Source organism: Phaethon aethereus, assembly GCF_964289735.1.
Source record: "Phaethon aethereus genome assembly, chromosome: 6".
Classification (NCBI taxonomy): domain Eukaryota; kingdom Metazoa; phylum Chordata; class Aves; order Phaethontiformes; family Phaethontidae; genus Phaethon; species Phaethon aethereus.
In genome coordinates this window covers 34,336,017-34,348,515 of record NC_138580.1, presented here as the reverse complement: position 1 = coordinate 34,348,515, position 12,499 = coordinate 34,336,017, and the positions used below count along the sequence as shown (strand labels likewise).

The following is a 12,499-nucleotide window of genomic DNA, read 5'->3' as shown; positions in this document are numbered from 1 at the left end:
CTGTCTCTTTAATGACCAAACATGCTTCAGTCAGGCCCATATGAGGGCTTTCACTGCACTCTCTTATTTGACAGTGAAATGGTCCAGAAAGCCTGTATCTCTGCTGTTTCACAGAGGACCTGTCTCATGGATTAGCACGTGGGGGTCAACAGGATGCTCTTTGCCCTTTCCCCTAAAAAGGGGACAGAAATGTTAGCTGGTTTTCTGACATCGAAAATGGGAGTATCAGCAGCTGCTGAGTGCTGCTAGTTTAAATATTTATACCATAAGTACTTTATCATACCCTCTTTCCTGGTGCAAAGCTCCGGCCAATTTCAGTGGAGGTCAAACTCTGAATCCATGCAGCAGCTAACAGGTCAGGTCTTCCAAGGAATAATGGTATGACTGGAGCTCACAGGCAGGCGTTTTACCCATGTTATCGTGTCAAGAAGGGTAAACAAGTAGTTTTTTAAAAAAAGTAATTATGTAGACAAACCTGTCAGCACAAGCCTGGAATACCCATGCGTATGTTTGACATCTGCCAGCCCTGACAAGATCCAGGCACATACTTCAGATACTTGAAAGAATACAGTGCTGCTGGTGCTGCAGTCTGTCTCCTCCCTGAAACAGTAAGTTTTGCAGACTAATGTTTTTAATCAGGACTCGAGAATGGAAGGAGAGAGGAAGCATCACCTTGGGGTACATATCAGGATCCTGAGCTTACTTCTTACTCTGGTTTATAAGATAGCACAAAAGTAGACATTCCTGAGTCAAGTAAACATTTTTCTCTCTTGCAAAGCATGCTTTCTTATGTTTGTTAGGGTTACAGGCCGGCGTCCTTGCAAATGTGTGATTGTGATGGAGAAAACATTTAATTCTAGTCCTGCAACTGATGGCTCTGTGTGTAGTGTATCCTGTAGTGGGTATTTGAATCAATTCTCACAGATGCTCAGTATCTGCATTTCCAATGGTTTTACTAGATAGCACTGTAATGCTCTTAAAACACTGCGCATGGGATTCGTTTCAGCATCTCTAAAACTGGATAAAGCATGGCCAGGGGTATTGTTGGAATTAAAGCTTAGCAGGACGAACAAACCAGGCGTATCTGAAAGCAAAATGTAAACATGATGCTGGGGTTCCTCGTTGGCGCTTGGTGGCTGTGGGAAGTTGACAGCCGTTACATAAAGGTTAAATGTCCATTCTTTGGTCTGTCAGTAAAATTAAGCCTGCTAAAGACTATGTGGCACTCTAGAAGATTTGAATTTATCTGTGTGCATAAACAGAATACACACTTCAATATAAATATGCTTTCAGGACTATTTAAAGTATTAGAAGTATGCTGCAGTCCAATAAAAAATGCAGATGGATCTAGCAGATTTTGGAAAGTGCCTGACTACAGTTCAGATGGGCTAGAGATCCGACAAGTGTCTGGAAAGCAAAGCACTGGTTTTTGCATTGCTAAATAACAGCAGAGGATGAGAAAGAAAACGGTAGAGGTACAATGGGGACATGAACTGAAGCAGTAAATGCTTGACCTTTAAATTTCATCTTTGCCAACTTCTCAGACTGCTTCTCCCAAAGACTGACATGGCTGTGTTTTATGTTATGCTTTTATTTATCATATTTGTAGTTAGTTACAAGTAAAAATGATTGAAATCCATTGTAGTTAATATGAAATAAAAATATAGCTGCACGAGTTATGCCATGATTTTTCTTACAAACAGTATCTCCTGTATGATACCATACACTTAAGAGCTTAAATCTTAATAGTACTCACCTACATTAAGCTCTTATTGACTAACTTCCAGTGTGATTTACTGGTTACAGATATTACCCCCGTGGAGTAGTATCTGTTAATCACTTCATAATGGTATTTTTGCTGTAGTTTTTATTGCCCCTGTAATTCGTGATTCTAAATACAAGTTGAAGGAAGCAACCTTTTAGTGCAATGTTAAGTATCAGTAGAATTTTTTATATATATATATAAAATAAAAATAACCCACTGCATAAACAAACAAGGATGTAAGGTAACTGTTGTGGGTATTGTGCTTCCCTTTCCTCCCTTCCCGATTACCTTTGTTAAGTGACAGGAATGAACATTCATAGTGAACAAACTACCCTGTAACCTCTCATTTTCAATGAATTTTGAAAAATTACAGACTTGTAATTTTGAGAGCAGGTAGGTGGCTTTGATGAAAGTTATTAGCAGAGAATCAAATCCTGTGGCTTTGCAGACTCATCTTTACATAAACTCGCCCCTGCAATGAAGTTCAATCCATAACACATTGTTCCCTTTAAACATGCCTGAAAGATTATTTCACCTTTTTGAAAAAACTGTCCTTACATCCCTGTAATTGTCTAACTCTTCTGTGTAGATATAGCTATATATATGAAATACTTTGTAAAAAGATAAATTATGCTATTTTCAAAATACTCTGAGATACAAAGTTGTGCAGGTGCGAAGTTTAATAGTATATTGCTATAAAGACTAAGAATTAATTAGTGTTATCTGCGTATATATTCTTTAAGCTGGGAGTATAGATTTAATATTGTGGGGGCTTATTTTGCCTTTTTTTTACATTTCATAGCATTTCATACTTTCTTTAGACTGTCTTCATGTTCCTATCAAATTCCTTCTATTTTTTTTCTTTTGAATTTCTGATGCCTTAAAGGTACAGTAGCTGATCACACATTCATGCTTGTCACTAATATACTTCTGTAAATCTGGTGGATTGAAAAACATCCTTTTGTTTCCACCTAAACACAGTAATTTCTTCTAAGTGAACAGCGAGAGACTACTGTCGAAAATCTTTCCTCCACTGAAATGGATGGAACCAACTTTTCAGCTTCACCCCCTAAGTGCTCTGCTCTTCTAGTCTTACAGCATTGTGGAGCAAAGTCCCCAAAAAACTGTATATGTATGCACAGTTACTGAGGCTGTTAGTATTCACAGAGCATGGCAAGGAAACCGAAATCAAATGTTCTCATTGGTATTTCTACATTTACATACAAAACTACTCACAGTGCTGGGAAATACTGACAGAGAAGAATACAGAACAGAAATGTTTGGGTTTTGACTACTCTCCATGCATTCCTCTTTATAACTATAACTAACTATAAGAAAGGCAGCTGACCAGCTTGCTTCTACTACACATACTCTTTTCCTGCTAGTCTCTTACGCCAGCTGACAGCATCTCTAAATTAATAAACACCAGTGAATTGGCCTAAAAGGGAGCATGTTGCAGCCTGTGTCGTTGACCTTGTTCGCTCTGCATTCCAACACGATGCAATAAATTACCACTGCAGAGAAAAGGATGGAAGAAACTGAATCACTACTACCACCTGTGTAGCAGAAACTAGTTACTTGCCTACGTAAAACCATGCGTATCTGGAAGGCGAAGGCAGGCTTGGGTTGATTATGCTGTTTGGTCTATCTGCAGGACAGCTGCTTGGGTTGTTTCTTCATCAGATTGTTCCGTTTCCCCACCGACTGGGTTGTTTCTTTCATTGTACAGTTTCTGGCTAGAAACTTCTAGAGGCATCCCATACTCTTCATCGTCTTCAACGATGGACAGCTCGATGTTGTTGTTCATTGTGGCGTTCCCTTCCACTCTGGCTTCCTTCCGTAGAGAATCCGCTACTGCTTTGCCCTCCTCTGTCAGCGAGGTGGTAGGTGTCATATCTGAGTGCATGTCGGCGAATGACATTTCATCCTCATTCTCGGCTTGGTCGTTGCTTGTAGTTTCTGTTGGTCTATCCTCAGCTTCAACAGGACTTTCTCCTTCACGGACTTTCTTCACGTTGAAGGTGAGAGGAGATACTTTGAAAGCCGAACTCTTTGAAGAGGATGATTTCTGATGATGTACAGTAAGCGATTTCTTGATCTTTTCTCTCCGCTCAGGCGAGACAATCTTTGTGCTGATCTTGTTCATCTTCTTCTCGATGTTTTGGCGGGAAAATGCTTTCTTGAGGCTGTCTACCTTCTTGAGGCTGGATCTTTTAATTTTCTCAGCTCTTGATTCCTCTGTTTTCTCCTCTGCGCTGTCATCCACATCATCTTCCTCATGAAACATTTCATCATCTGAACACAACTCCACCGTATGCAAGGTTTCTTCCAGTGTTTTGTTCTCATCCACAGGCTCCTCTTTTCCTTCTGTAATGCTGGGAATAGGCTCTTTTGCAAAAACACTGGCAGGGATCTCATTTTCCTCCTGAAAGAATTGACAATATTTGATTTTCATAGTTCACGGGACGCAAATTTAATAAACAAAGCAAAACCCGAACAATTACTTTTCCCCCCCTGCAATGAGATGAAGGATGCTCAACATTTCTTATTGTTTCAGTATATTTAACCACTAACAAGCCACTCAAAGCCCACTGAGCCATTATCTGGAACAGTTTAAGACTAATGAGCTGTCAGCTGTAAGATTTCTCTTTCAGAGTGACTTGACTTGGAATGTATACAGAATGGAAATCCTTTTTTTTTTTTTTCCATTTAAATTAGCTGCTCTTTAATAAGAGTTTAGCTGTGAAGTTGTACACCTATCCCTGGGGAGAAGCGATGGTGTGGTGGCTAAAGAGGGCATACTCCAGACTGCTGCAGAGACCTAGAGAAGTCATGTAACCCCCACAGCTTTCAGTTTCTCTAGCCAAAGATTGAGAATATCTCTGCAGAGACGTTGGGTGCATCTGAGAGGTACCTTAGGTGGCAAATGCAGTTAGCGCTCCCACTGTATTTCAGAGAAAAGTAGGCTGCCGTTAAAACTGGATTGTTGGTACTGAGAAGCCATGCAGTCTACGACGTTTAGAGTGTGTGCTATTTCCCAGCTATTTACAGCACAGAAAAAAATTGGTAAATTTGATTGGTAAATTGGCAAATATTAAAAATACAGACAGGGCAACTCCTTGAAAAATAAAGAAAAAAGTTTGTGGCCTACAAAAATAAGCAGACATTATATCACATAAAAACCACTAGTAGGCACTTCTAGCTAAGAGGAAGATGATCGCTTTTTAGAAACAAAACCACGAAAGGGCACGGAAAGAAAGGTGGTATCTGAAAACAAAACAGGATGAAGCCGTGCAGAAGCTGCAACTTGTAACGAAGGACCTCCCTGACTACAGAGCACAAGCAGCTCTGTAACCCCGAGCGGGTCAGAGGCAGCACAATGGACGCTCTGTTCCGCACTAGGATTTGCAGGCATCTGCCCATGCAAAGCAAACGAGGCTCCTCGCACGCTCCCTTTTCCTCTCAGAATTGTTACTCCTTAGATCTGCACAGTCTCTATTCGTTACATTTTTATAACTTTCAGACAGAGTGCATGCAATATCACTTAGTGTTATGGATTGGAAGAATTTTTTAATTCCCCCTCTCCCCCATGCTTATCTTTAGATACGAGAAGCAGTAAGTGCTGAGTGCAATGGTTGTAATAGTCTCAGATCTGTCCCTCATGGGCCTGAGTGTACAGTTAAAGGGGAAAAAGGCCACATACACTTCGAAGTTCATGTTCATTATTTCAGGACTGAGCATACAGTTGTGATCACTGGAGAGAATAGTGTTGATCTTGAGTTAAATTTGCTGTCAAGACTGTATAAGGATGTCTTTATGAATACACCACAGTACTTTCTACGTGGTTGTTTTTAAAAACAATAGTCACGACTACCTTGTAGCACTTCTGGAACTCAAGAATATGCACGTGGACAGGCAGAATCATTTTATACCATATATACACAGTATATAATCATATATACTGTGATTCAGGTGTGTTGATGAATATCCATCAAGGATATAAAAATGAAAAGTATCAAAGAATGGATGGCTGTTTGACTGTATGTGCTTTGCTTCTGCGGTTTCCGCACACCTTACTGGATCAGCAGCCTCAGTGGGATACGCTGGCACAGATGAAGCTTTCCAAGCCCTTTGCCTGCAGTGGAACATCTAATAAAGCCAGCGTTCGTCTCCCAGCACCTATATTGTTATTGCAGCTATCAGCAACAGTGACCACGATAACAAAACAAAGAAAACCTGCACCAGCTTTAAGTGAAAACAGCTGTAACTGCAGTACAAATATTTATATTTTCTCTCCACTGCAGTTAATGAAATGTGGATTACATGAGTGGGTGCAGTGTTAGAGTATTCCCCAGAGCACGAGAACTCAGTATAAAGCATAATTTACGTGTCTTGTGCATTCTTTCCAAACCTAGGTAATCACATACAGTTTTCAACATCTCAACATTCAGGTGTAAGTGCCTGAATGGCACAGAAAACTCTGATTTTAATGAGTTGTACTTTTAGAGTATTTAGTCTAGGAAAGTGGTGTCAAATGAGATTGTTCACAGTGCAGTCTGAGCCAGAGATGGGCCTGTGTGGCTCATCTCAAGGTCAGTTTAGCTCTGGGTCTATAGTATTCATGGTAAACTGAAGTACTGCATGCAGTCTCCAGAAGAATATGGACATAGATTTTATTTCAATTTTTATCAGATTTGTGACCGAGTAGAAGGGAGACTGTCAAACTATCCATATGTATAAAGAAAAAAAGCAATCAAAAATATGCTACGTAATAATGAGCCAATGATTCAATTAAAAGCAGATCCTAGGTGGTCTTTGACTATCGGACAGTATTGGCATGCAAGAAATCACCTCTCTCTCTAAGCTTCCTGCATGGCCTCTGCTTGTACAATGGAAATGACATGCTTTGCTATCTCATGTTTCTAAAAGACCTTAGGATCACAGGAACTATTAAAATGCAAATGAAAATAAATTAAGTAAAATGCTTTGGAAATACAAAGGTGGTACAGTAGGAATGCTCTGTGGTAGAACAGTCGTTTCTGTTTCAAATACCATTACTGATAACATGTTGTAAGTGGGCTATTGGTAACTTTTTGGTCTAACAAGTTTATATGACAACTATATTTTGTTTTGATACATTTTTCAAGCAGTATGGTATTTCATTTAGGAAGACTAGAACAATACACTGAAAAATGCCAACTGTTACAAACTGCATAACTATTTTCCATGCCAAAAAAAGCAGAACTTTGATCTTTTCTTCTTGATCTAATCTAAAATTCTGAGAAAGCAATACATCTTTCTATTTGCTCCATCCGCGTTCAAAAACAGCACTTGCATTTTCTCAGACGAGTTTGACTGTAAGTCGCTAGCTCCTCTGAATTTTATTTTACCACGTAAAAGCCAAATATTTGTGCAAGAATTGTGCAAGTTCTCTCTGTAAAAAAACTCTTGCTAATACTAGTAATAATTGCAAAGTTAAAATCAGTGCCTTCCCTGTGGCTTTGATCAGCCATTCTCAGGACCTTTCTATATGTTATAATCTCATCCCTATGTTTTACTAGGAAGTAAGATAAGATCCTTGACGGTGTACTAGAAAACTGGACAGCCCGAGTGACCAGGTAGTTAACTTGCTTAGGAGTGCTGAATCTCTGATGCTGCATAAGGGAAATCGGTGTGCTTTGGTTTGGATTTTTGTTAGATTTGTGGTAAGAGGCCATAGCCTTCAAGAAGGGGAGATGGCATTTTCCCATGCTTACAGCAGTCCAGGCTCCTCTGTACTTTGTAGATGCTGTTATATGCCTAAATGATTGCTACTCTAAAGCTTGTTTTGCTACACAAAATAGTTCAAAAGATGACAAATGCTTCTAAAAACAGCTATAGTTCCACCTACTTTCCTTCAGACAAATAAATGCTCTTCAGACCTGGATGTCACCATGGGGAGGGAGGAGGGCAGGGAGCAGGCTGAGACTGTGGGCAAGGGGGAGGAAATTGCTAGCCGCTAATTTACACATGCTCTGCAGGCTGGGGTGTTTTGGTTTTGGCTACACCATCCCCCTGACCTCCCACAGCATGGCTTGATCAAGTCCTAAGAGCCATGTGAGATAGTTTTGTCATTCATCCATATAAGAGTATTCTCCCTGCAAGGCTCCAGTGGGAAATTTAGTAGTTAGATAATAGCTTTATCGGCTTGTAATTCTTCTGTTTCCCTCAGTTGTTTATTTTTGAGTTTGAAGTTGCTTTTTCAAAAGATTATTACAGTGATCCAAACACCAATATATAGCCAAATGGCTAATTTCCTGTGCTCTTCTCTTGCTTCATTTCAGGATGAAGCATTTACCAAGAGCAGCATCTGAAAGGGGCTTGAATATCAGTGTGCTTGACCCCGAGCTGTAATTTTGATTTATCAGTTCTATTCACTAGTAAACATGACATTTAATTGAAAAATTAAACATGAGCCTTTTTTTTTTACCTTGCATTTTGCTTCCGCAGCTAAAATAGCAAACAAAAACCCCACCAAACCAGAACCAAAAAGCTGGTCACGTGGCAAGAACAAAATAGAGGGGAACAATGCCAAAGCTTAACAAGGATTTTTAAAACAGTCACTTCAGTGTTTTGTTAAATTGCTGTGTCACTTGTGGCATTTGTAATAACTTTTGCATCCTCAAATGCTTGGAACAGAGCTCCATTAAAGTATGTCACCAATTAAAGAAATATATGCAAACTAGGAACAATGCAGACAGGCTAGGGAGAGAAAACTAAGAGCATTTTAATGGAAAATATGTAAATAGCTGAACTTTTCCAAATGCAGCTCATTCTCAGTGTGTATGCTGAGGGAAAGCTGATGCTGGCAAGTGGCAGCACCTTTTCATAAAATGCAGAGCTGGAGCTCAGTCATGTGTTCTGTCTATGCTCAGTGCTCCCACTAAGTATGAGGGAGTTTGAGGTATACAGTGAATGCAGAACTCAATCACAAATGTGTATTTTCATATTGAGCTGTCTTCCTAAGCTGGAAAAGCAGGTTCTAATAAGAAACATATGCTGTGTGAAGTTTTGGATTGTGTTTTTTCAGTGGAAAAGAAGAATCCCCCAACTGAAGAGAAGTCTCATATATCCAGATTTCCTTTTTGTTCTTACAGAAATCTGGCGTCAACATGGCTTCACTGCTGTGACTTCTCCTTCCTGCAATTGTTTTCCCATGGATTCCTGCTCAGGGCAGTTCAGAAACCCAGCCAGCCGCCTGCTCTCTTTTCCCTCTGTACAGTTACCCTAGCAAGGCGGTGGCCCCGCTGACTGCCAGGTCATCCCATCTCCAGCTTATGAGGAGACCCTGCAGGGACATTTCAAGGAGGTGGGCACACAGGTAAGGCAGCTGCCCAGGCTGGCAGCAGGCGTACAGGCCTGGCCTCGTGAGCACCCGCCATCGCTCCGGGTGCGGCCACTTCCCCAGTGGAAAATCCCAGCTCCTCTCAGGCTCTGCTGGAGAAAGCCACGGGTGCTGCCTGCCCCAGCCACCCGCCCACGCCCCAGGCCTGTCGCCCTAGTTTTCCAGCCAGCCGTGCTGCCTTTTAGCAACAGGCCAGTGCCAGGAGCAATTCCCAGTTTACAACTGATTTTTTTTTTTTTTTTTTTTTTTTTTTTTTTTTACTGAATTTAACTGCAGTGTTTCTTTTCTAAGACTTGTGTTCCCGATCTGCATCGGCTTGGGATCGGTTAAGTTCACCTCCCCCCTGCCGCGGCAACGTATTTTCCAGTGAGAGATGGCAACACAGTCAACTAAATCCTTGTAAAATCAATGAAGAACAGACCTCCTGTCCAAAGGTACTACCTCAGTGATGGGCAGTGGATTTTCTTTAGCTGTTGTGGGACACGGACCTGTGTTCTTTGCTTTCCGTTTGTGCACTTTAGGACTCAGTATTAAGAAAAGGCTCAGAGATTTAAATAGGTCTTAGCTTTGCAATACTATTTAGTGTCAGGAAACAAGCAAAGCCAGCCCTCCTCTGTCAGGATGCTGCTTTACCCTTCAAACCCTTCCTGGTGAGTTTTACCAGTACTTTCACCCAGTGCTGGCAAATAACTGCTGCTAGGCAGCAGTAATGGGGATCCCTAGCTGAGGCAACCTAACTGCCCACACACAGCTGTGTTTTTGCCTTTCCTCTGCACACTATGTTATCTTAAAACACTAAAATTTGGGTTCTCTGGAGGAAGATGCTGTAGTTGCAGTAGCAAGGGCTTAATTCTCACACTCACGGGTAGTGGAAATGCCACAAAATTACCTTCCCTCAGGCCACGCTGGTGCACCCTCCCCACAAGAAATGTTCACGGTCTAGTTCTGAACCTGGAGGCGGGAGCCAGTCCTTAGCTAACACGGCCTGAGAGATGGCAATGTTTTGACTTGCAGTAACAGATCTTAAGTTACTTGGAGAAGTCCAGAGAATATGTCTCTTAATTTACCCAGTCCCTGGAATAATTTCCACATTCCTTCTAGGGTGGAAACTACCACACTTGGTACACACTGCAGCTCCTCCTCTTCTGGCTTGACAAGCCTGGGCTGTAATTTGGGAGAACAATAAGCAGGGAGGTGGGAGCTTCCTTTCTGGGGGAAGCGCCTGTGCACTAACCTGGCCTGCCAGCTTTTAAAATCAAGTTCTGCTCTGTTGTTTTGTGTTTGTTTAAATAGAGAAAAACAACCCAAAGGGCAGAGTTAGCGACTGACAGCTGCAAGACACAGCTGACAAGTCTAGTGTGAGGAGCTGGTGATGTGCCTGTTCCAGCCCCACGTTCACTCTCCTTCCTCCTTGCAGTGTGTTGTGGAGTTTGGTTTTGTTGTTTGTTTTGTTTTTTTTTTTTCTTTTTAAAGATGTGAAAGACACATCCTGTGTTTAGTTAAAGCTCATGCCGTGTTCTGTCCAGACCATTGCTTAAAAAGGGGAAAATATGCAAACTGCCGCTATCACTGGATGGGCTCCCAGGAAGCTGCATTTTTAGCTCATCCCTGAATGGGCCAGAACAGCTTGAGGAGCGGAGAGGGGTGTGAGGCTGAGCGCAACAGGGAGGTGCAGCGCTGCCCCTCTCTGCTTCTGAGGGCAGGTGTGAGGGCAGTTTTTAGGGGCACTACTACAAGTTAGCAAAATGGGCTCTTAAGTTTGCTAAAAACTCTTAAGAGTTTGCTAACAAGAGAGCCCTTTCTTCAAGTTTGCGTAAAAAAACTCTTTCCGCACATATGCTAAGAGTTAGTAAAAGATGTTTTTTTCCCCCAAGTTTGCTAAGAGTAAAAGAGGGCTCCTTCCCCACAATTTTCTAAAAGTTAACAAGAAAAGGGTTCTTTCCCCATGTTTGCTGAGAGTTAGCGAAACAGGCTTTCCCCTCACCCCCCCAAATTTGCTAAGAGTAAAAGTGAGGGTCTCTACTAAATTTGCTAAGAGGGCTCTTTCTCCAAGTTTGCAAAGAGTTAGCAAAAGAGATGTCTCTTTCTCCAAGCTTGCTAAGATTAAAAGGTTTTTCACCTCAGCTTGCTAAGTTAGCAAAAAGACAGCTCTTTTTCCAGGTTTGCTAAGAGTTAGTAAAAAGTCAGCTCCTTCCCTAGGTTAGCTAAGAATAAAAGAGGGCACTTTCTCCAAGTTTGCTGAGAGTTAGCAAAGCAAAGTCTCTTCCCTCAGGTGTGCTAAGAGTGAATTAGTAAAAGACAGCTCTTTCTCCACATTTGCCAAGAGTTAGCAAAAAAGATTGCTCTTTCTCCAAGTTTGCTAAGATTAAAAGGTGGTTTTTCACCCAGGCTTGCTAAGTTAGCAACAATACAGCTCTTTTTCCACGTTTGCTAAGGGTTAGTAAAAAGTCAGCCCCTTCCGCAAGCTTGCTAAGGGTTAGCAGAAATGGGCTCTTGCCTCAAGTTTGGGAGCAAGCCTGGTGGGGCCAGGGGCCTGGGTGAGGGGGATGTGGGGCACAGGGGCGGTCGCGGGGCCTCTCACCTGGAAGATGAGCACCTTGAAGCGGTCCCGCCGGAGCAGCTGTGCGTGATGCTGCTCCAGGCGTCGCACCTGGTCGCACTGCCTCTCCAGCCGCTCGCGCACGGCACGGGTGTGGGCGCACACCTTCCGCGACTTCTCCAGCAGCTTCTCCACCGCTTCCCCCGTCGCCCCGTGACTGCGGCACAACTTCCCCAAATCTCCCTGAATACCCCGCACCGCCCCTTCCAAACCCCTCTGCCTCTGTTCCATCTGCCGCTGTTGCCCTTCCACCGTTTCCAACATGGATACCAATTTTTCCAACAAGGCCAGGACGGTCAGGGCATTCACCTGCCCCCCCACCGCCTCCGACCCCGGTAACGGGGGCACCGCGCTACCTCCCGCCGCCTCCCCCATCGCCTCGCCGGGATGGGATGGCGGAGGCCGGTCCCGCTTTTAAGGGCTGAGCCTTCCTCCTCCCCCGGGGAGGTTTCGGGCTGAGCCCGGCCCTGGCCCGCCCCGGGCGGACAAAGGCCGCCCGGGGCGGGCCGCGACCGGGGCCGGTCCCCGCGGTGCCTTCCTCTCCCGTATCATCACCCCCTCGCAAGCATCAGTAGATGGCAGGAGATACCGCAAAATGCAGCCGGGGATGCAAGCAAAAACACCGCGGCTGTGTGGGAGGGGGCACAGGGCGTTGGTGGGTGTAGTTAGAGTCAAAGCCCGTCGTTTAATCTGAAGGAGTTAAACTAGTAATAAAAACAAATTTAAAAAACTAAATTATTGCTATAAGCAA

The 12,499-nt window shown here is 43.0% G+C and overlaps 1 protein-coding gene across 1 annotated transcript; it reads right to left on the bottom strand.

Moving 5' to 3' along the window:
• Positions 1-3,395: 3,395 nt before the first annotated feature.
• CAVIN2 (caveolae associated protein 2) lies at positions 3,396-12,123 on the bottom strand (the record flags this gene model as incomplete). Its single annotated transcript, XM_082001642.1, has 2 exons — positions 3,396-4,190; positions 11,731-12,123. 2 exons carry the CDS (start codon positions 12,121-12,123, stop codon positions 3,396-3,398), a joined length of 1,188 nt encoding a protein of 395 aa, XP_081857768.1.
• Positions 12,124-12,499: the final 376 nt, after the last annotated feature.